At 36.3% G+C, this 25,119-nt stretch overlaps 3 protein-coding genes across 6 annotated transcripts in view; 2 read left to right on the top strand and 1 right to left on the bottom strand.

Annotated features, from left to right (window-relative positions):
- kctd1 (potassium channel tetramerization domain containing 1) overlaps positions 1-3,474 on the top strand; it is a 46,022-nt gene extending 42,548 nt beyond the window's left edge. For both annotated transcript variants that reach the window (XM_087298104.1, XM_087298103.1), the window contains exon 5: positions 2,480-3,474. In XM_087298104.1, coding sequence (XP_087154230.1) covers positions 2,480-2,644 — 165 coding nt within the window. In that variant the 3' untranslated portion in view covers positions 2,645-3,474. The remainder of the gene's footprint in view (positions 1-2,479) is intronic.
- The window catches only part of vipas39 (VPS33B interacting protein, apical-basolateral polarity regulator, spe-39 homolog), a 219,917-nt gene that overhangs the window by 78,944 nt on the left and 115,854 nt on the right, over positions 1-25,119 (bottom strand). The gene's annotated exons all lie outside the window — the stretch shown is intronic.
- taf4b (TAF4B RNA polymerase II, TATA box binding protein (TBP)-associated factor) overlaps positions 7,288-25,119 on the top strand; it is a 35,982-nt gene continuing 18,150 nt past the window's right edge. Inside the window, exons 1-8 of one of the 2 annotated variants that reach the window (XM_087298101.1) lie at positions 7,288-8,018; positions 8,132-8,265; positions 10,502-10,837; positions 11,034-11,147; positions 14,927-15,049; positions 19,294-19,383; positions 19,584-19,754; positions 20,592-20,697. In XM_087298101.1, coding sequence (XP_087154227.1) covers positions 7,424-8,018; positions 8,132-8,265; positions 10,502-10,837; positions 11,034-11,147; positions 14,927-15,049; positions 19,294-19,383; positions 19,584-19,754; positions 20,592-20,697 — 1,669 coding nt within the window. In that variant the 5' untranslated portion in view covers positions 7,288-7,423. The remainder of the gene's footprint in view (positions 8,019-8,131; positions 8,266-10,501; positions 10,838-11,033; positions 11,148-14,926; positions 15,050-19,293; positions 19,384-19,583; positions 19,755-20,591; positions 20,698-25,119) is intronic. The other variant, XM_087298102.1, reaches the window with a different exon arrangement.

Here is a 25,119-nt window from a genome sequence, read left to right on the forward strand (position 1 = left end):
GTGGTACTTGGAGAGACAATATATTCTGAGGTGGTACTTGATGAAAAAAGTTTGAGAACCACTGCGATAGTAAATGCTAAAGCGTTTGGAAGCAAACTATAGATAATTACTTGAATTAAACTGTGATAATAATTATACTGTTGCTGTGGTGTGACACTACTGTAGTAATGAACAAATGATTCAATAGGCTTCAGTTTTCTACGCTATACACCATCACAGTACACCACCGTTTACACTAACATTACAGTATTTATTACACTTTATCAGTTTACTATGCTACAGTATTCGGTGGCATTCATTAACAAAGAGTTGTACACATTATCCACTTTAATATGTGGTTCAAAAACATGTTCTTCATAAATGACTATGGTTTTTCCCCATGCGGATATCTTCCAGATATCACAAAATAACAGATGAAAGCATACAAAAGTGCTGACGCATAGTGTACATTATTATTTATTTATTAACCGTCTAGTTTTGTCACAAGGGTTAACTTTTGGAAGTCTATAAAAGCTGCTCCCTTCTCAAAACCTGAAATACTGCCAAACTGCAGAGGATGTGTTCTTTTTCAAGACTAGGGGCCTCATATATCAACGCTGCGTATGCACAAAAACATTGCGTACGCCAGATTTCACACTCGCGTTTGAATTTAATAACGATGAAATGAACGTGAGTATGTGCGTTGGTCCACGCCAACTTTATGTCTGGCGTACGTGCATTTCTTATGTTTGTTTTATTTGCATTGGCGACTCCTGGAGGCAATTGTGTTAAATTACACAACACAAAGTATCTTTGAGCTGTGCAAATGGCAGATGTAAAGGATGGGATCATCCGCATGTCTAGCAGGTAAATAAGGTTATCATACCATGCAAGTAAAGTTAGTTTGTTAGATAGACATTTGATTTCAAACCAAATAAATTCTTTGCTCCTGTTAAAGTTTGAGCCAAAAATAGGTCAGATAGGCATAAATACATGTCCTTTATGTTGCACAAGGCTTAAGTTCTTGAGATAAAATATACAAATCGACTCTAGTATTGTGTGTCGCCCACAACTCTCTCCTCAAAGGGTGTTAGTTCAGCATTCCCTGTTCCCCCTCCTGTTCTGTCCACACTTTGACGATGTGCCGCTGTTCTCCTCTTAACCTACACCTTTACATCAGACAATTTCTTTTTTAATTCACTCACAGTGCGATGTTCAGACCCCACTGCGCTAACTCTCCCACTCTATTTTTTTTTTCTTTTGTTCTTAATTCCGGAGGACAAACTTGCAAATAACAGTTTTTCTCCGGTCTACTTTGAATTGGAGCACCCCCAATTAACATTCTGTGAAGTTTCTCTTCTTGCTTGCTTTTGCCATTGGAGGAGGCAGGGAGGGGTTTTGCACTCTAATAATAACTGTTTTACGTTAATTTAGATGTACAAAGAGAATATGCGTTGGATTCCGTGTACGCAGTGTCTCATACATCAGATTTTTTTACTGCGTACGCACAGTTACAGCTTTGTCTGTATGCAAGGTTTTAGTATTTTTCAATGCAAGTCTTTGTACATGAGGCCCCAGGTCACTTGGTGCGCGACTCGCCATCTTTTCTCACCTCTCACCTTCTCCTCCACACTATCCCGTGATGGCAATCACACATACGCATTTTTAGGCATTAAATTATATTTAATATTTAATCTCCTATATGAGTGCATTGTTTTTTATGATGGTATAATGGTATTAAAACTAATACCGTTGCTATTTTTAGATTCCGTGGTATGCCATTTTACGGTATTACCATCCAACCCTATTATGCATATGAGCAATTCCATGAAAATATCAACCTTGCCATGAAAAGAAAAATGTTTTCACCAAAATAGCGAAACCATTTCTACATTTTTTGCGCAGGCAAGTGTTTTACAGTACTTTAAAAATACTTAAAAATGTCTCTGTCAATGTTTTCAAACTATTATATTTGATTTACCAAAGTCAAACAAATGGCAATTTCTCATCTGTCACATCCATAACGAAAAAGTGTCACATCCATAACAAAGCTTTTCCCTCAAAAATGCAAAAATGTCAAAATAAAATAAAATCAATCAGTTTTGTTCTATAAAGACCCAACTCTTATCCTTTTGTTTGTTATTTATTTTGGGTTGTGCAGTTTAATTCACAGAATTTCTATGAAATATGTTGTATACTGTAAATTCGCAGACTTTTTTGTCACATCCATAACGCTTGTTTATTTTCCTCATTTAAAGTATAAAAATGTTCACAGATTGAATTTTTCTGATCCCATAACTCTGTGGTTAGTTGTTTTGGAAAATATAAACAGATGATTCAATATAATGTTAACGTATACTTTCTCTGCGAATTTATGTTTTGACTTTTTACTGCAAATGTCACATCATTAATGCTGGAATCAGCCATATACTTTTTGGTACGATTAAAATGAAAGGATAATAATAAGTGTGTGTATGTGATATATTTTTTATGTTGGCAGGTTCTTGAACGACTGCAGCAGAGAGGTTTCGAGATCGCTGCTTCTTGTGGAGGCGGTGTGGACTCAACTCAGTTCAGTGAGTACGTCCTGAGGAGAGAGGTCAAACGGAGTCACCGCGGGGTCATGACCTCCGTCATCCGAATCAAACAGGAACCACTGGATTAGCCATCCGCTCTGACAAACAATAAACTGCATATGATATTTTTAACTGAATATAAGGGATGTTTTATGTTGTAATTCTCAGAAAATTTCCCCCATTGATTTTGTCCCCAAGTAAACTGTTTTAAATAAGGAAATTATTGTTTAAAATGGAAATGGAAACTTTTTCCAAACTCGGTCTCCATTTGATTCTATGTGAAGGTTTGTTTTAAAACTTCAAGACTGCCAGACTTTGCACTATTGCTGGATTTGTCTTCATCGTGACAGCTAAAATTGGAAGAAGCTAAACTAATGTCAGACTCTATATATGACATCCTGTAAAGAATATCATCTGCCATACTTATTTAATAAGCTGTTTGATGAATCATTTATGTTAATAATCGTTGAGTGTTTCTCTCATAAATAGCATATCACTCCAGAGAGGAACAGCAGCTCTAATTAGACACCCCACACACACATAAAGGTTAAACCACAACTGTGGGCTTCATAGGGATCAAATGACTAGAGAAACCCTTATTTTGTCAAATACAGCCATGAATCAGCTCTGAAAGATTTTATTAAAAGGTGTATTTCTTTCCCCAACTGTTCTTCAATCTTATAATTTCAGCAGACAAAAAAAAAAAAAATTTCAAGCCAGTTAGATAAATTTATATTGTGCTGTAACCTGCAGTATTTTTATTTTGGAACTGTAAGATGTTTTTTTGTTTTGAGTTTTTGTTTTTTTGGGACCATGAATCTACAGTGTCTGGCTACACTTAAAACTGGTTTATAATTCACGAGATTAAAGTTTGAGAGGAATGTAATGTGACATTGTTAATAAACGTTTTTAAAAACCATCAAGAGTTGTTCATTAACATCAGGAAAATATGTCCTAGTCTATATATAGTGTGCAAGTGAATATTTTATTTTTAACATCTTCTCCTGCAAGAATACGCCCTGAATATGACTGAAGAAGTCAATAACTCATGCATTTGAATCTAAGTGAGATTCATTTCTAAACTGAATGAAGCGTTATTTGTGTGAACCCTATTGACCTTATTCTAAAATGCGGAAGTGCGCCTGTTTTCGCGATTGTCTTAGAACTTCCGTTTCAGTCGCCGATGGGAGAAATGACAAGGAATAATAAACGGCAAAAAACGGTCAAACTACTTGCTCTACAAACAAATGTTTGCATGGACTATACAGACCAAGTAGAATAATATAAGAAGAAAATATCAGTTTGCAACATCAAACAGCGAAACGAGCAGTTCTTAATGTCTAAAAATGAATGGAAGTGAATGAGACCGGAAGTCTCGTGCCAAAAAGATTCAAATGGCAGCGCCCGCTCGTCTGCGGAGAATAAGGTCAATAACGTTTGTTCAGTCTGGAAGAAAACCTGTTTGAACTACTATGAGTTTACATAATTAAAACACGATTCCAGTGGTTTAAAAAATAAGTGAAAACAGTAGCTTTATTGTAGTTTCTTAGAAATTATCATTTGAGTGCAAATTGTTCCATGTTGTTCCCAACAACAATCATTTGAGTGATTCAATGACTTAAAATATATATTGTTTGATGCTACCTGCTGGCATATGTATAACATGGAAAAAGATTAAGGCTGCGTCCGAAATCGCATGCTTCCATTTAGTACGCTAAAAACAGTATGCGAGCTGAGAAGTATCCGCTTGTTAAGTGTGACGTCATGCGAAGCAACTTCTGGGTCCAAGCGCTCTATTCAACTGAATGGGGAGACCTATGAAATGGCAATAATAAACGTTTACAAAACGATTTAATGCTTTCGAAAATCACGATCGCAGTATGTATGTCCATGCCTAATATCCGATGGCCAGAAAGTGATTAATTTTTTTATAAATTGTAACATTTTTGGTATTTGTTATGCAGCAAGCCCAGAGATTGTTGTGTACACTATGACTTTACGTAAAATTTACTTTAATGTGCGATAGGAATGAAATGTGATCATAAACGAATGATTTCTCCACTCAAATGAATGGCGGCTTGGCCGGAAACAGTATTACATACGTCACAAACACGCCACCACTTAACAAGCGGATATCCAAATTCGAAAATCAGTATGCGAGAAGTACTCTGATGACCTACTTCTTCCAGCAAGGTTCTGAAATGCGCATCCCATGCACACTGTGCTATCCCATGATGCCCCACGAGAGAATTCATGAATGGGAGTGAAGCGATGAGACCATGACAAAATGGCGGATGTAGTACGTTCGAATTCCATTCATACTGCTCACATTCATACTGTATAGAACGCGCTTTTCTACTGGCCGAGTAGTACGTTTGAATTCAAATGCAGTACCTACTGAGTAGTAGGCTTCGGATGCAGCCAAACTGAGTCAATATGAGCGACATGGTGGCTAAGTGGTTAGCAATGTCACCTCACAGCAAGAAGGTACCTGGTTCAAGTACCGGCTTGGTCAGTTGGCATTTCTGTGTGGAGTTTGCATGTTCTCCCCGTGTTCATATAGGTTTCCTTTAGGTGCTCCGGTTTCCCCCACTGCCCAAGGACATGCGCTATAGGTGAATTTAATTAAGTAAAAGGGCCTTAGTGTATGTGTGTGATTGAGTGTGTCTGGATGGAAGGCAAAGCATTCGCTGTGTAAACATTGGCGGTTAATTCTGCTGTGGCGCCCCTGGTCATCTTTAGGGACTAAAGATGAAGGAAAATTAATGAATGAATGAAAATTTATCTGAAGAACTTATCTGAAATCTAAAAAAACAAGACCTTAACTGTAAGAAATATTTCTAAAACATAAAGATGTTTCATTTTTAAACGCCTGTAAGTCAATTCATGTTTAATTGAATCTATAAGCGCTTATTTGCATTTTAACATAACACAGGAGTTGAAAACTAAAGAAAATGTCATCATCAAACGATCTCAAAAGTCCCCTTATAAACGAACCATTATCATTAGTTGCGCTTGACTACATGCAGCGCTGCGCAGATCGATCGAAATCTGTCTTAAAGCGGTGCATGCTGATTAGAAATCTTGTCCGGATTGATGTTGCGCCGATGCCACGTGACCGCCACATCCACATATGGCATCAAAGTACTGCCACAGTACTCCGAGATCAGACGGCAGACTAAGACCGTGCAGCATCTGAAGAGCGACTGCAGGAGCTCTGATGACGACACCGATATTACACGATTGGCCGAGTTCACCACATGACAATAAACACGTGTATTTCGGGTTTATTATGAGACAAATTACGATTCAAAAGTTTCAAAACAAACAATTCACTTTTCACACCCTCTCAATCTTGCACTCATCTTGCTTATTAAAAGACTACCAATATTTTACTACTGCAGTAATCATCTTTTAGCGTGGCGAGGCAGTGGCGCAGTAGGTAGTGCTGTCGCCTCACAGCAAGAAGGTCGCTGGTTCGAACCTCGGCTCAGTTGGCGTTTCTGTGAGGAGTTTGCATGTTCTCCCTGCCTTCGCGTGGGTTTCCTCCGGGTGCTCCGGTTTCACCCACAGTACAAAGACATGCGATACAGGTGAATTGGGTAGGCTAAATTGTCCGTAGTGTATGAGTGTGGATGTTTCCTAGAGATGGGTTGCTGCTGGAAGGGCATCTGCTGCGTAAAAACTTGCTGGATAAGTTGGTGGTTCATTCCGCTGTGGCGACCCCAGATTAATAAAGGGACTAAGCCGACAAGAAAATGAATGAAATAAAGGTTAGCTTGCACAGGTTTATTTTCAACTTTTTTATACAGACTATTTACTGCATTCATCTCCATGAACGATTAAAATGATATATTTTAGTGTATATTTTAGTGAATAACCTAAATATGAACTCAAATAAGTCTTACAGACTTTAAATAAAATAATCATCGATCCTGCCACCCTAAAGCTTTCTTAACAAATTAAGTTAAAGAACTATTTTATTAAATAATTATAAAATGGTTTTATGATTATAATATAAATATATATTTTATTTCCTGTCTAGCAGTTTAAAGGCTACCTGCTCTTTCTGGAAAACTTCTACATCGCTCACTTATTTTACCTTTTGTTCTTTTTTAACACAATCTTTTTGGATTAAAGTGCTTTTTTGAAAATGCATTCATTATCCAAAATAATCTCATTTATTAAGACTTAATCAAAATACCTTGTTTTTTTACATTGAAAATTTGTATATCTATATGTAAACCCTTTTTTAGCATATTCAAACAAGAAGTATTAGCCTAAATATTGATGTTTAACTCCTAGAATTTATGCTTATTGCTTTGTACTCCGCCTCCGCCTGCGCTCGGCTAATCTCGTTGACCACCGGCTGCAGGGTAAAGTCTAGATCGGATATGCGGCCGGCCGGAAGTGCGATATGCACATTAATAAAGCAGCATTTTTAAATGACACTGTATAACAATAATTTATATTTTTACAGTACTGTGATGGTTGGGTTTAGGGTTGGGTTGGGGATAGGCTTAAAAAAACATTTTATTGGGTAATTTAATAGATAACATAACTAATACTCGGTACAACAACTATTTTTACAAACGTATCCGCTCTAGCAACAACCTCGCAGCTGTGCTTCATGTCGAACGCACCTAATGATTCAGGATTCATTCAAACTCAAATAGAATCGGTGAACAATTCCGGATCAATTCAAAAGAATCGAATCATGTCTGAATGAATCAAAAGCTATGCCACAAATGGCGCATGCTGTTTATCAGTCCCGTCTGCTGCTTGTTGTGTAAAGGCGATTATTCAAGCAGATGGAAAATCGTTTAATTCAGTATCGAATTATTTAGTAATATTAAATAAACTAAATAATGTCCGAAACGTCGGTCTCAGATAAGTTAGAGAATGATAATCTTCGTACGCAAACAGAGAAAAAGAATGAAGCGCAAACAAACAATATCGAAAACCTTTCGGAAACTTCAGACAAGAAAAGAGAGGTAACGGACTTAAACGCTAATGTTATCACCAACAGCAACCCAAATTCGGTTTCCCTTAATGAGAAAGCAGAGCGTCCAAACCCAAAAACAGAGGCTGGTTCATCAAACACTGCACCCCAGGGTCCTGTGACAGTCTCTCTACTGACCTCCAGCACATCAGCCTCATCTGAAGCTGCTCCAAAGGTCATGGTAGGCCCCGCTCAGATCAAATCCACAACACCCGTGGTCGTAGGGGCCAGAGTTGTGACGTCAAGCGTTCAGGGACCAGGGACCACTAGTTTGGCTCTGGTTCCTCAGCCTGGAAGAGTTTCAGTGGCCATAAGCCAGCCCAGAGTCACCACACTGACCACTGCCAAAGGGCCGGTCATGACATTGCCAAGGATTTCCACTCCATCACAAGGTGTGCCAATGACGCGCGCCCCTCAGACGGTGCCACTGCAGTTGCCCGCCAACTTCCAGGTACCACAAGGTGAGCTTTTATGTGATGTTAATGTCTTTGTTTCAGTGTATTATAGGCTGTAATGCTATGTCTCACCATCAAGTCTACATCCTCTCAGTCTTGTGGATGTCTTACTGTTGAAGGAATGGTGTTAATCCGCAGTGACAGTGGGCAGTTGATGTTGGTATCTCAGCAGGCTCTGGCCCAGGCTCAGGGAATGCTGCCAAAAGCAGCCAGTGCCAATGCCTCAGCTATAGTTAGACCTCCGTCCTCACAGGTTTGTTGATTTGGTCAGTGTTTTGAAACTGCTGGGCAAGGAAACAATGACCCTGTGATATTATAAATGAAATTCTTTATGGTTTTAGTTTGATATCATATATTTTTATATAGATATTTGAATTCATTTATATTCCTTAAATATACATTACATATTTTAATAAAAATGTGATATTATATTTAACTCAAGCATTTATTCAAGTATTTTACTTATGTACTGCAATTTAATTGTTTTTAAATAATCTAATGTTATGTAAGTATCAGATACAAAATAAATATTTTTAATTTTCATTTGCATATAAAAAGAAGAATAACAATAACATTATTCTGGTAATGCTAGAAAAATATGTTAAGTGTACAAATTAATGTGCATATATTAAAATATAGAATTGAGCTAAAGTTAGTTTCATGTTTGCACGTTCTGACTTCTCCTTAATAAAAAAATTTCAGAAAAGTATTGTTTGCACATTCTAAATAGCGAAATCATATTAGCAGCCAGCGACTATCAAAGCACATTGTTCTGTCAGTTAAATAGTGCTAATGTTGTTTTAAAGTCATATTTTACATGTGATATCAGTCAACTATTCAAAGCAACACGGTAAACAATATAGGGAGCATGTCACAAGTGGTCACTGAACGAATGTGCGAATATAAAACCAACTTTACCTCAATAAATATTGAGCAAATAATGAGGGTGCCTTGTTTTATGATGTTAGTGTCACTAAGACACATTTTTAATTAATGTCTTAAATTAGTTTTTATGTTTTTATATTTCCTGTTTTCATCATTATTTTGGTTTTTGTATTGATAAGTTAAAAAGCATGAATGGAATTGTTCACCTAAAATGAAAGTTCTGTCATCATCACTTTTTTACCCTTTACTTTTTTCAGACCTTTATGAGTTTCTTTCTTTTGGTAAACATTGGCTTCCATAGCATTTGTTTTTTCCTACGGTGGAAGTCAATAGATACAGGTTTCAGCTTATCTTCAAAAAATCTACAATTTAATTCATGTTTATTTCTATAGAGCTTTTACAGGGTAGATCAAACCAGTCAAACCAGCTTAACATAGAAGTTCTTGTAAGTTGAAACTGTGTCAGTCCAGTTTTCAGAGTTAAAGTTTAGTTCAGTTCATTCATTCATTCATTTTTTTTTTGGCTTAGTCTCTTTATTAATCTGGGGTCGCCAGAGCGGAATGAACCACCAACTTATCCAACATATGTTTTACGCAATGGATGCCCTTACAGCTGCAACCCATCACTGGGAAACATCCCTATACAATCATTTACACACAAACAATACAGACAATGTTTTAGCTTACCCAATTCACCTACACTGCATGTCTTTGGACTTGTGGGGGAAACCAGACCACCCAGAGGAAACCCACGCAAACAAGGGGGAACATACAAACTCCACACAAAAACGCCAGCTGACCCAGCCGAGGCTCGAACCAGCAACCTTCTTGCTGTGAGGCAACAACGCTACCTACTGTGCCGCCGTGTCGCCCTAGTTCAGTTCAGTGTGGTTTAATTTTCACTGAAAGTCCAAAAACTGAAGAGCAAATCCCTCTGCGTGGCTTCACAAGTCCCAAACCAAGCAAGCCAGTGGCAACAGTGGTGAGGAACAAAACTTCACCAATTGATGAATGTGAAAGAGAAAACCTTCAGAGAAACCAGGCTCCGCTGGGCACAACCGTTTCTCCTTTAGCCAAACTTCCTGTGCAGAGCTGCTGTCTAGGCACCAGAGGTTGGAGAACACTGGACGTCAGTCATGGAGAAGCTGCAGATGTGAGTAGGTCACCGGCAGGTGTTCAGGCTGGCCCACAGGATCAATGCGAAGACTTGCCTGCCACTCTGATCTTTCAGATATCAGTCTCACGCTCTCCGCTCTTCCAAGACCACCACAGCATCTGCTCAGGATGGTTTAGAATCACTTGATGGAGAGTAAATAGTGAGTAAATTTTCAAGGATGAACTATCTATTGAACACTCTCAGATTGTAACAAGTATTCTTGTGTTTTTCGAGGCAAGTTTGGTGCTGTGATCAAATTAGTACCAAAGAAGAATCCACGCTCAATACTTTATTAAACGAATGACAGGAAAAAGGAAAAAACTGATGTTTCAAACACTGGCAAAGGCTCATTATCAAAATGTTTGACTTCTCTTTTTAATTTTTTCTGTAACTTCTCTTGAAAAAAAATGAAATAACCCATTTTATTCTGTATATCATTTTTTTCACAGGCAATTGTAAACACCACACCGATCATCAGAGTTTCTCTCCCTCCTACAAGTGCATCAGCTACCGCCAATATTAAACTCAACCCTACTGTGGGGACTGCCGTGCAGAAACCAGCCACAGCTACAGGAACTGCTGTTTTCACGCCATCATGTTCAGCAGGAACCACCATCAGTAAGCCGGCCGCTGTTGTAGGCACAGCCGTCAGAAAGCCCAGCTCTACCATGGGGCCAGTTATCAAAGCCAGTCAAATGACTCCAAACAGCAGCACACCAGGGACATTTAACCAGAGGACTAATTCTGTCACTGCAACTACAGTAATTAATACCTCCGCTGGAAAGGTATTACTCACTTTGGCTGCATCAATTATTGATCCAAACAACAAAACAAAACAAAAATGATTCATACTGTGCCTTCAGGGCAAGTGTTGACTGAAATGCATTGTTAGCTCTCCCTCAGTGATTTAAATAGAAATGTAGGTCATTCCGTGTCACATTTATCTACATAATCATGTGTGTGCGCTTCATTTGTCTGCAGTCTGTGGGCAAAGGTGGGCCCTCCATCCAGAGTAATGCCCCGCGAGTGGTGTCTCCTAATGTACCACCCAGATCCAGCACAAACACAACCTCAACACCGGTCACTGTTACAGCTGTAAGTTCATGTGTGTAAGGATACACAGATATTAATTACCCAAAGACTGAATTATTAAAAAATAGAAATGTTTAGAATTTTTCAGATATCTTTAGAACACCTCTAGAGGTCCAAACTTGGCCAAAAAAAGGCCATTTGGTTAATTTTAGTATATTGTTATGACCATGGAGATGCTATTTTGTTGACTAGTAATCTAGATCATTGAGATATATGAGCTTTATAGCATGAATAGTTTTATATAAATCTACAAGATCTACATATATCTACATCTTGATATAGATCCACACCACACAAAATTAGTATTGTGTTTATGCATCTATTTGATGGACAATAGTGTAATTATGGTGGCTTGAGAAAGCCAACATACTGTTATGCTACAAAAACATCATCATTTTCTTCTATCCTCCATGTCTTTTCCAACTGATCTGTCTTTCGGTTTTCCCAAAACTGTCCTGGAAAATTCTGAAAAGTCCCATTGACTTAAAATTGGACCAAACTTTGTGAGCTCATAACTTTGTGCCAGACTGTTATAAAAACTTAAGGTTATGCTTAATTAACTCAGACTACCAATCTGCCAATCATTGATAACCTTTCAAACTACTAACCACACCCTAGCAACCATGTATGGCACCCTAGCAACTGTTCCATAGACTTCCAATGTAAAAAAAAAGTGCCATTGCCATTGACTTTACATTGGACACACTAAAACATACCAATCCATACTAGCAATATACTAATCAATACTGGAAACTTCTTAACCAACATACTAACAAACATACTAATCATGCTAACAACATGCTAATTCATACTAAACATACTAGCAACATGCCAATTCATACCATAACCATGCTAATTTGTTAGCAACTTCCTAGCAACTACTCAGAACACCTTAGCAACTGCCCAGCAACCACCTAACAACGCCTTAGGAACTGCCTAGCAACCACTCAGAACACCCTAGCAGCATCTTAGCAACGAACTAGAGTTTGTGACCACTCAAAACACCTTAACAACCACCTAGCATCACCTTATTAACAACCTAGCAACCAATCAGAACACTTCAGCAACCACCACCTAGCAACCAATCAAAACACCTTAGCCACCACCTAGCAACGCCTTAGCAACCACCTAGAACACCCTAACAACTGCCTAGCAACGCCTTAGCAACTACCTACAAACGCCTTAGCTGCCACCTATAAAATCCTAGCAACCACCTAACAACATCTTTGCAACCGCCTAGCAACACCTTAGAAACTTCCTAGGAACACCCTAGCAACCACCTAGCAAAACCTTAGCAACCACCTAGGATTGCCGTTTCAACCACTCAGAACACATTAGCAACCGCCTAGCAACCACTCAACACCCTAGCAACACCTTAACAATGACCTAGAACATACTAGAAACCGTTTAGCAATGCCTTAGCAACTACTTAGAACATCCTGGCAACCACATAGCAAACACTCAGAATACTCTAGCAACACCTTAACAACTACTTGGAACACCTTAGCAACCATCTAGCAATGCCTTAATGACAGTCAAAACACCATAGCAGTGCCTTAGCAACCACTCAGGACACCCTAGCAACTGTCTAGCAACACCTAAGCAGCCACTCAGAACACCCTAGCAACCATTCAGAACCCCCCATCAACTGCCTAGCAAGAAACATTTCAATCCTTACTAGAAACATGCTGACATTTATGACTGTTTCAAACTTCTTAAAAACGACTTCAATTATTTAAACCTTGAAACTACTACTATTTTCAGACGAGGCTTTCTCAAGACACCATAAAGTTGGTCTATGAACTTTACTTTCCTAGTTATAATAAAAACAGCTACAGATTGTCCGAAAGCCCTATTTTTAATAGAACTACTTCCACCATAGAATCAAATCTCAAGTTAACAGATGAAAAAAGCTGATTCAGAATCATCACTTCAGAACTTTAAATGAAGGAGTGCTGTTGTTGTTTTTTTATTGGAATATTAAGTGCTGTAATGTCTTAGCCATAGCAAAATGGATGATCTTACTCATGTGTTTACTCAGGATTAAAATGCCACATGGCATAACCCTTTTCACATTTCTGTGTTTTTTCAGTAGCAGAAGTCTTCATGGTTGGCTAAACTTAGAGCGCTGTGAATGGGAGAGTACAACAAATAATTTTTACAGCCCCATTTGCTGAAAGAAAAAAAAAACTCCCCGATGATCTGATCAAGACTTTAAGAAAGGGGAAAAAAATGTGTGAGACTGTAACGGCAGACAGAGTAGAGAATAACATCAAATTTACTGTCCTGTCCCATAGGCGCTGCATAAGAAACACCCTGCACAAGCGGTAAAATTAGTTTTGTGTAATTTGATGCAAAGATGATATAATACATATGTAAATGCATATAAATATACATACATTTTTAAAACTCAAAATATTAAAAACTTTTAAGGATTTAAGATGCTGATAACTAATTGTCTTAACATTCTTGTGAAAAGCGTCCAAACACAATCAGTAAATCAATAGAATTCTTTCTGTATTAATCCACCACATCATCAACATTAACCTCAAACACTAAATTACAACTGTATACAGTTATATATTGTTATTTACTTCATCTCTGAGTTCATTCTTCAAGTCAAACTCATCTTCAGATTAGTCTCAATATATTAAAGCACTGGGTGTGTTGATAATAAAGTATACTAAGTGTTAAATATAATATTAAATAAAATATTTTTAAATATCTCAAACAATTTAAAAATTATTGCACTTTTTACTATACCTGAAAATGAGTAAACCATATCAACCATGACCTGAATAGGTGTATTTAAAATTAAATCAAGGTGCAACTGTACAATGGGTTTTTTTTTTACCAGAATTTTGACTTTAATCATTTATAAATTTGGCCTACAGTAGAATTTGCATATCAAACATTTTACATTAACCTGTCGGATTAAAATGTAGAACTTTTAAAAGCCAAAAGTTATTTCATGTCCAATTAATTACAGGGATTACATATGTCTAAATTGACTAAAAGTTGACTAAATTGTCTAAAAATATGATTCAAATGTGATTAAAAAATGTAATCAATTTAAAGGCTTGAGGTCATTTAGGTATTGTAAAGTGATAATGTACAGTATTAATATACATAACCATTTGTCTAAGATTTCATTCATCTGTTATTATACTGTTTTATTTGTAGTTTGAAGAAGACAATATATTTTATTAAGTATATAAAAGTGACTGATATTAGGTCATCTAAAAGTAAACGTACAGAAAAAGAGCACTAACAATTAATCAACTTTTATTAAGGCCAGTTTTTTCTTTATTTTAATTACAGTTGAAGTCAGAATTATTAACCCCCTTTTGAATTTTTTTTCTCTTTTAAATATTTCCCAAATTATGTTTAACAGAGCAAGGACATTTTCACAGTATGTCTGATAATATTTTTTCTTCTGGAGAAAGTTTTATTTGTTTTATTTCGACTATAATATTTTTTAAGGTTTTTTAATTTTTAAGGCCCCTTTCAACTATATTTTTTCAATAGTCTACAGTCACTCTACAGAACAAACCATCATTAAAATATCTAGTCAAATATTATGTACTGTCATCATGGCAAGGATAAAATAAATCAGTTATTAGAAATGAGTTTACTAAGAACTATTATGTTTAGAAATGTGTTGAAAAAAAAACTCTGTTAAACAGAAATTGGGTAAAAAAAATAAACACGGGGGACTAATAATTCTGACTTCAACACTATGTGCATCATGAAACTAGTAATGTCTGAATTTGTGCCACCAGGAGACCTTGGAGAATGTGAAGAAGTGTAAGAACTTCCTGGTCACTCTTATGAAGCTGGCATCAAGTGGCACTCGCTCTGCTAACATGGCCCAAAACGTCCGCGCTCTTGTCAAAGGCCTGCTGGTATGATGTCGCTTTTGGCAACCAAAATCAATGCATTACATAAATCACAATCCAGTATATTCTGCATGGCCAAGAATAGATGTTGATGTTTAGATTGAAGTAAGCAAATACCCTGATGGGGACCATTGTAGCAATTCAGTTCTTGAACAACCATGTAAGAAGATGTTCCCGGGTTACAATGCTAAGATTCATTGCACTTAAACTGTGTAAGGCAGCTTTAATTTTAGACATTAACCAATGGCGAGTTGAAATGATGCTCACTGAATATGTCATACGACAAAAATAATACAGTGCCCTCAAATTTGTACACTTGGTAAACTTGAGCAAAGAAGTCTGTGAAAAAAGTCTTTTGCACAAAATGTTAACCATTTATGTTTTAAAATGTTTTTGGATGAGAATTAAGGACTTTTTTGAAACCATCTACATCACCACATTCTGAAATGATGTCAGATTGTAGTTTTGGAGATTTTCAGACCCCAAAATCCAACTAACATCTTCAAGTCTCAACGATTCTCGGAGATTTAACTCAAAAATCCTCTTAACAGTGTGTTTGTACAAGATCAGGCAGATTCATACATTTGTATTTGACTGGCATTTCTGAACTATTACCCTGAGGTCTGTTCCTCGTACGTGGATTACTCAATTAGCTGGATTTGGTTATTCACGATTTGACACAATCCAGGATCGTTTAGTTCTTCAAAACTCATCCGAGAGTTTTTGTCACAGCAACACTTCTGGTAGCTCAAACCTGCTTGCGAGCAGGTTCATTTCATATAAACAGGATTAGATCGAGTCAGTTCAAGCAAAGATAATACTGAAAGCATGTACCAAATGCTGATATTTTCTTACAGTAGTTATAAACACTTGGGAAAATAGTAAATATATATTTTTAGCTATATATTAAGTAAAAAAAAAAATAAAATATATATATATATATATATATATATATATATATATATATATATATATATATATATATATTAAAAGAACTTATGCAATCTGCACTCTGAAATAAAATTACAAAGACTGCCACCTGGTGGTTCAAAGAGAAAATGTATTGATGTGAATTTTTTTAGATACAAACACGTACAATGCACAATATTCAACTTTAAAAAAAAGAGAAAAATTTATGCTGTCATGCTCCTGTTTTGACCGCTAATTTGCCAGTGATTTGTTGGTTTGCAAAAGTTGCAGACGCCTTTACTGATATCAAAATGCTTTTTTAATGCAAAATTTATTTATACAGTTATTCCTTACACCGATTAAAAAAACTTGATTAGGCCTAAATATGTTGATATGCATTAAAAAATTCACACGATGAATACTCTTGACACATGAAAGTGTAAAGCCTGCAGCTCACAACAAATGTGGAAAGTTATTGCATGTCATATTTAACAAACCGTTTAATATGAATTTCATGTAATTTTGCTCACATGGATAATGGAATATGAATCAGAAGATGTCATTACGCTACTGTGCAGTCAGCCAATCGTTGCATTACTGATCATGATTTTGAGGATTAATAGATGTGTCCTTCACAACATACACAGCGATCTCAGATCAGTTTATCCAGACATTTTAATCTGATTCACAAACTTGTTTGAAGAACCAAATTAGCCAGAGATCAGTTATCAAGATTAAAAGATCCAGGATCTGCCAAATAGATCATTTAAGCGAGGTACGAAAAACGGACCCCTGATGGCAGAAATGGGCATTTTGAGTGTTTGCCGTTATTTAAACCCCTGCAAACAGCTGGTCATAGCTGAATATTTTCCTGTTGTTAGTCACTCATGTCTACCAAAACAGAGAATTATCTATGCAAATATTATTTAAAAATGCTTTGAGCATATGAATTCATAGGGGTGAAACATGCATGCGCAACACACTCACATATACAGTATATTTATTACTATGAACATTAACATTATTAATACATTACTATATTGCCAAATGTTTTGGGACATCTGCCTTAAACATGAATTTAATGCCATTCTAATTTTACACGGTGTGGTTTAATATGGAGTTGGCAGCTATAACGGTTTAGGAGTGTGTTTTTTGGGAAATTATGAATTTCTTCTAGAAGAGCATTGGTGAGGTTAGGGACTGATGTACAAGATGACCCGTCTCAGTCTCAACTCAAATTCATCACAAAGATGATCAATCAGGTTGAGGTCAGGAAACTGCACACCAAACTCGTTCACTTTATGCTTGGCACAATGGAGTCATCCAAATACCATTCTCCAGCCAACTGTCAGACTCAGAATCTTCTATTTGATTGCCAGATAGAGAAGTGCTCTAGAGTCCAGTGGCGGCATGGATTATGCCACAGCTTGTTACATCTTTGATTGCACTTTGTGTGATGTAAGTCTTGGATGCTGCTGATCAACCAAGCCATCCATTCCCTAAAGCTCTCTACACATTGTTATTGAGCTAAGGTCACACAGTTTGGACCTTTGTAGATATTGATTGAAGTAAAGTTGGTAACTTTTGCACACTGTGTACCTACTGTAAGCATGTGCCACCTCCCGCTCTGTGATTTATTGTGGTCTACAGCTTCATAGTACTTTTTTGTTTACAGTTTCTTTCACTTTGTAAAAATACCATATGTTTGATATTACATACAGCGCATCCTGAAAGTGTTCATAGCGCTTCACTTTTTCTACATTTTTTATGTTACAGCCTTATTCCAAAATGGATTAAATTCATTTATTTTCTTAAAATTCTGCACACAATACCCCAAATTGACGATGCGGAAAAAAGAGTTTTTGAAACTGTTGCAATTTTATTAAAATTTGATTATTCCTGAGATGTTTCAGCAGCTTAATTGGAGGATTGTCTCCAGGCACAAGGCTGGGGAGGGGTACAGAAACATTTCTGCTGCTCTGAAAGTTCCAATGAGCACAGTGGCCTCCCTCATCCAGACGTGGAAGATGTTTGGAAACAACAGGACTCTACCTAGAGCTGCCCGGCCATCTAAGCTGAGTGATCGGGGGAGAAGGGCCTCATGGAGGTGATCAATAACCTGATGGTCACTCTGTCTGAGCTCCAGCATTCCTCTGTGGAGAGAGGAGAACCTTACAGAAGGACAACCATCTGTGCAGCAATCCACCATTCAGGCCTCTATGGTAAAGTGGCTAGACGGAAGCCACTCCCCGCCTAGAGTTTGCCAAAAGGCATCTGAAGGACTCTCAGACCATAAGAAACTAAATTCTCTGGTCTGATGAGACGAAATTTGATCTCTTTGGAGTGAATGCCAGGCGTGACGTTTGGAGAAAACCAGGCACCGCTCATCACCAGGTTAATACTATCTCTACAGTGAAGCATGGTGGTGGCAACATCATGCTGTGGGAATGTTTTATCAGCAGTAGGAACTGGAAGACTAGTCAGGATAGAGGTAAAAATGAATGCAGGAATGTACAGAGACATCCTGAATAAAAACCTGCTTTAGAGTGCTCTTGACCTCGGGTGATGGTGCATCTTCCAGCAAGAGAGTGACCCAAATCACACTGCCAAAATATCAATAGAGTGGCTCCACAACAACACAGTGAATGTCCTTGAGTGGCCCAGGCAGAGCCTAAACCTAAATCCTATTGAACATCTCTGGAGAGATCTAAAAAAATGGCTGTACTCTGTGCCCTCCCATCCAACCTGATAAGAGATTGAGAGCTACTGCAAAGAGGAATGGGCAAAAAATTACCAAAGACAGGTGTGTTAAGTTTGTGGTATCATATTCAAAAAGACTTAAGGCTGTAATTGCTGCCAAAGGTGCATCAACATAGCATTGAGCAAAGGCTGTGAATACTTATGTATATGTGATTTTTCAGGTTTTTTATTTTTAATAAATTTGCAACAATTTAAATAAATCTTTTTTTTTCACATTGTCATTATGGGGTATTGTGTGTAGAATTTTGAGGAAATAAATGAATTTATTCTATTTTGGAATAAGGCTGTAACATAAAAAAAAAAAAAATGTGGAAAAAGTGAAGCGCTGTGAATACTTTCCGAATGCACTGTACATTTTAATCAAGAGATTACTCAAAATATTTTATACACATACTTCTTTGATCATATTTACCAAGGGTGCCAATGTTAGTGCAAGACACTGTAACAAGCCAGAAAAATATGAATCACTGCACTTCAGATACAGTCATAGATTCCTTGGTATTTTCTAATTATAATCCAAACAGTGACTATTTTTGGGATACTTTAATGTGCTTTTGATGTTTTCTCTGCGAGTACTCTAGGATGGGAAACTTGAGGCTGAAGAATTCACTGAGAAACTCTACATGGAGCTCAAATCGTCTCCTCAGCCATATCTAGTGCCTTTCCTGAAGGTGACTGCAGCTTCTTTGCTTATGAAACCCATTTAGATGTTATCAGCAGCTTCAACAAAGTCATATGAGGGTGCTGACCTCATTTCTGGCCTGATTTTAAGATGAAATCTATTATCAGACCTTCGTGGCTCGTGCATGAATGAGACACGACCTCTTTGGTTTGAGCTAAATTAGAGACGCTGATGTGTTCATTCTTTTAGAGGAGTCTGCCAGCCGTCCGTCAGCTCACGCCAAACTCGCAGCTCTTCATTCAGCAGTGCGACCATCTCAAGCCTTCAGATTCAGCCTTGACCAAATCCACAAACCAGAAGGCCTCTGCGTCTGTCAGCTCCTCCCTCAAAAACAGCCAGCCAACCCGAACACCTCAGCTGGTAAACCCCAACCTATTTTTTTCAGCGGCAATGTAATTCATCATGAATATGATTTCAGGGCTTGCCTATATGAAACAACGGAAAAGTAATTTGATAATGAAGGAAAACAAATAATCATTCAGCGCTGTGAAAACAGACCCGTGTGTTCATAAATGTTACTGTACAGGTTTGATTTCTCCAACAATAGTTAAAGAAATGGACAGTGTCATATATAAATATGCCATTCGGGTATATTTGGCTGTCCTGAATATGCCGTTTTGATGTTTTATGTAATAGTAGACTGTTTGTGTGAGCAGTCTAATTTCACACTGCCTCCTTCCCAGCGCACTGGTTCATTTTTATGACAGCCTCTCTTCACTTTGTCTTCATTTCCTGGTTAACTCACCACCGCCCACGGTGTACAGGCTAATTCACTTAAAACCACCAGTATCCCACAAGCCCAAGCTCAGCCAAATTAGTTTTACACTAGAGACAAAGATGCATGAGTCTTACCCCATTTCTTACCAGGAATGTCATGTTATCATATTCAAATAACGTCATGATTTGTTTTTCTGTAATCTAATATCACCTTTTTATTGGACGTCTTGATGGATTTCCAGTGAAATACAGAAGCTCATTTCCCGTATACCTGAATAGACTTTGGAGGCTTGATTACTTCTGAATCAGAAAGTGCTCTGAGGATTGTTTTCAAGAAGTCCTGCTGTTTAATATGGCTTGTACATTGTCCTCAAGGTGGACCAGACCTGGTGTACATTCTTTGAATATTTTCATATACGTAATTTGTGCATCTTTTCTGTGTTTATTCAGGCTGACTACTTGTGTTTTTCACTTGTTCAGGTGCAAACTACAGGAGTGGTCGTCAAACAGCCTCAGGTGGGCTTAGCTGCCCAGAGCCAAACCCAGTCCAAACAGATGGTCATTCAGACCAGCACTCATTCAACAGGTATAAGCTATGATTTTGATCTCTTTTCTATAGTTGTTTCTGCATTTTACACTTACAGTTATTCATCAAACAGATGTTTTTATTCAAAGCGACTTACAAATGAGGACAGAATATAGCACTTCAAATCACCGGAGAGCAGCAATATATGAATGACATGACTAGTTTAAGTTAGTCTAGCAGTTTGTTATTTTTTATATATATAAATAAGGGTAATTCTTTAACTACGGGCACTTTTAATTCCTTTAATCATATACCCACAAATATATATAATTTTATTCAATTTCCTTTTTCTTTATCAAACTAACAATAAAACCTACTTTAAAAAAATTTATTGGCTTTCGATTACACTTTTTTTTCATATTATTCAACCTCCTTTTGAGTTTTAAACTTCAGCAATGAAATAAGATTTTAAAATATAACTTATCTAGTATCTATTAATGTATCTTAATTAAGCGCTAGTGAAATAATTGAAATATTATATAGTTATTAATGTGAGACTATTATCAATATAATTTTTTATACAAAATATAGCTGTCGGACAGTATCAGTGTCATTTCCACCACAACACTGTAATGTCGCTTTAAACAGTTTGTGTCAAATATTATTTAGGTGGTTTCTATGAAAATGAATAGCGCCATCTGAGAACATGTTCAAGGTGGAGGGAATTTAAACTACAATTTATCTACAACACTTAAAGAAAAATCAAGGTAAGCATTGCTTGATAAGGAAATACATTTATTCTACGTCATTTCCAAACATGTTGCACCTTCAAAGATGCTTTAAAAAAAACAAACAAAATGTAGGTAAATAAGAGTGTTTTGTATAAATGAAAGGCTAGTATCAAGTCAACGCTAATCGGTGAAGCTATCTTTCATTTTTTCACAATAAACTGTTGAAATGTCATTTCCACTACTGTCATTTCCATATCCACACACATTTTTCAAAAATATTTAAAACGTTCTTATCACACAAAAACTGTATTTACAATGTATGAGTTTATGCTCTATTTAATATACAAATTCAGTTCATTTATTTTCCAATAAACTTTTAACTAAATTAATATTAAATTTTAGAGTATGACCGGTGTACAATCAAGCATACAACTAATTTATTTCATTGGCAAATGTATAATTATTATATATTTTGTGGAAAGATTGGTTAAACTAATTACAAAAATGATCTTAGACAATGTTTGACCACCATTATTTATTTCATTTTGAAATAAAAGCTGTATATTGAGATGTGGTGGAATTGACATTTGTTTAGTTCACGTTGGAAAAAAAAATTCTCTTCTTATCCAAGTTTGTCCTCTTCCAGATCTTAAAACTAGACAAATTTTTTAAACTTATGAGGCTATGTTACATTAATTTTGAACAAGTTTTTTTACTCAACTTCACAAGGCTGAAAGTGCTCGTAGTTGAAGAATGGCCCAAATATAGTTCAGTCATAGTAGAGTGTTTATAGGAAAGTGACTGGTGCATATTGAGAGGAAAGAGCACAACCAACTTGTAATTACTGTCAAGCTGCTAACCCTAAAACATTGTATTAGAATGTGAAAGTTTAAGTTCCATTAGACAAGGATTTTTCTTTTTACTGTAAACGCTTTGGTGGAAAAAGTTTTCATAGGTGCTTATTAAGGCAGTTGGAATGAAGGTGTAATTTCTACATTTTGTATAGATTTAAGGATGATTAAACCTCACCCAACAGAAAGTCATCTTCGATATGTAAAGGAAGAATGGAAAAAAGAAGATAATTGTATTATTTCGAATGAAGATTGGTTAGTCGTATGTGAATTCACATCAAAATGCACTGATTCATATATGTGGCACCAGTTCGGGTGAAAATTCCTTATCAGATTTTTCATTACAACAAAAAAAAAACATACTGTAGGAATCGACAGTAAATGCTGGAGACAGCGTGGGTTCCAATCACTGGCATACATTTTGGCAGTGTTCAGTGATTAAAACATTTCTGGGTGGACCTGCATGAAGTAATGGAAAGATTATTTAATAATTTACTACCTTTTCAATTTACGGCTTTTTTTTTTTTTTTTTTTTTTTGAATTTCTGACATCCAGACAAGTAGGCCTGAGAAATATCAATCTGACATATTGATAACTGTGGCCAAAAAAGCAATCACAAGACATTGGTTACTTCCTGAAAGCCCTACAGTCCAAGAGTGGTTGGAAAATGTATACAACATTTATGTTATGGAAAGAATTACATTTTCTCTTCGCCTTCAGATTAATGTATTCAGTAATATCTGGACCAAATAGACTGAATATGAAAGGTTACTCAATCCAGATTTTGTAGAAGCATAAAATAATTGTTATTTGGTTTTAATCTACAAGGTATGCGCTTTATAATTTAATAACCAGTACGCTTTCTCTCACAATCTCTCTCCTCTTTAGACTAAGAACAAGGATTTAATATTATTTAATACAAAGTTTGACTATTGGGTGTGTATTTGACCCTCCCTGAATTGTGTACATTTTGTTATTAATACTGTTTACATTATTTTTAATCATTATTGTTATTAGTTACTTTATTTAATTTTTACATTGTGTTTTGTTACTTTCTAAATTGTGTAAAAAGGTTAAATGATTGGTTGGATGAGTTAAAATGTATTCCCTTTTAAGCTAAAATATTGTATTGGTTATGTTGCTACACTAAATAAAAAAAGAAAACACTTTGGATGTTTTTAAAAAGGGATCACCAGGACAAATTTAATCAAATAATTAATTTAAAAATGATATTTAACTTTTAATAAACAGTTTTTGTGAATTAAGTATATTCGTTTTCATTTATATATTTGGTTGTGTATCATCTCTTATTGAAATGTGAAGTTGTTTGTAATGTTTTTTTTTTTTTTTTTTTTTTTTTTGTATATTTTGAGCTTGCCATGAAATAGCCATAAGTTGTTGATGTGGCAGTAAATGAAAATGAGGAAGGAGCGTCTCCTACAGGTGGTTTGTTAAATCCACTCACCTGTGTAGAATACACTCAAGAGTGCACAATGTTTTCCCAGCAACAGTAAAGTTTAGGCTAGATATTAAGCTGCTTTATATTTTCCTGCTGTGATGTAAAACTCTTTTCCTAAAACAATGGCATTTATCCGAAATAATAGTTTAGACAAATTAGCCTTGTTTGATCAGTCTAATTTTTCTCATAAAATTATATTTGAATGGTTGTGTGTGTTGTGTTCACATTATTATGTTTTTTTTTTTGTTATCAACAAGAAAGGAAAATCTACAGTACACTACCTGACCAAAGACTTGTCGTCGATCTTAGTTGTAAGAGCAACAAATAATAACTTGACTTCTAGTTGATCATTTGGAAAAGTGGCAGAAGGTAAATTTTTCTGATGAATCATCTGTTGTACTGCATCCCAATCATCACAAATACTGCAGAAGACCAATTGGAACTCGCATGGTCCCAAGATTCTCATAGAAATCAGTCAAGTTTGGTGAAGGACAAATCATGGTTTGGGGTTGAGCCTGAGGTTTTAAAAAATTGTGCTGCCTATTACATTACAAACCACAGAAGAGGGAAAATTCTTCAGCAGGATAGCGCTCCTTCACATACTTCAGCCTCCACATCAAAGTTCCTGAAAACAATGGTCAAGGTGCTCCAGGATTGGCCATCCCAGTCACCAGAAGTGAACATTATCGAGCATGTCTGGAGTAAGATGGAGACATTGAACATGAATTCAAAGAATATTGGTGAACTCTGGGAGTCCTGCAAAAGTGCTTTCTTTGCCATTCCAGATGACTTTATTAATAAGTAATTTGAGTCATTGCAGAGATGTATGGATGCAGTCCTCCAAGCTCATGGGAGTCATACACAATATTAATTCTGTTTCCACTGCACCATGACTTTATATTCTATACTGTACATTATTTCTGTTAAGTGAAAAGACTTTTGTCTAAGCAAAGTCAGAGCTTACTGTCCTAATTAAATAATTGAAAATCAAGGCATGGTCATTTTATTTTGGTAAAATAACCATAATCTAGAGGCGTTTGCCTTTCATATAAGCCACTTCTGATATTAAGTGATCAACTAGAATGTTTATGTTTCAAATCGATATGTATTTTATTAGATTACAGTACAATTTTTAGCATGTAATTTGTAATAAACAACATTACAATTTGAATAATCTACCCAGCACTGTATGTGGCATATTGTATATGTTGTTGTCAAAAGTGATGTTCAGATGGCCACACTATAATGACCCCATGCATACATCGTCTGTCTATGTGTCTGTCTGTTTATCTCTCTATATACATTGTGTGTGTGGACTTTTGTGTTTTAATTGATTAAAGCTCAATATATGTGTGTATATATATATATATATATATAAAACGAAAATCTAGGTGAGCCTTTATTACTTTTATTCTTCTTTCACCTCCAAGTGTCCCAATTC

Source organism: Danio rerio, chromosome 20 (assembly GCF_052040795.2).
Source record: "Danio rerio strain M-AB ecotype USA chromosome 20, GRCz13ab, whole genome shotgun sequence".
NCBI classification, from domain to species: Eukaryota; Metazoa; Chordata; class Actinopteri; order Cypriniformes; family Danionidae; genus Danio; species Danio rerio.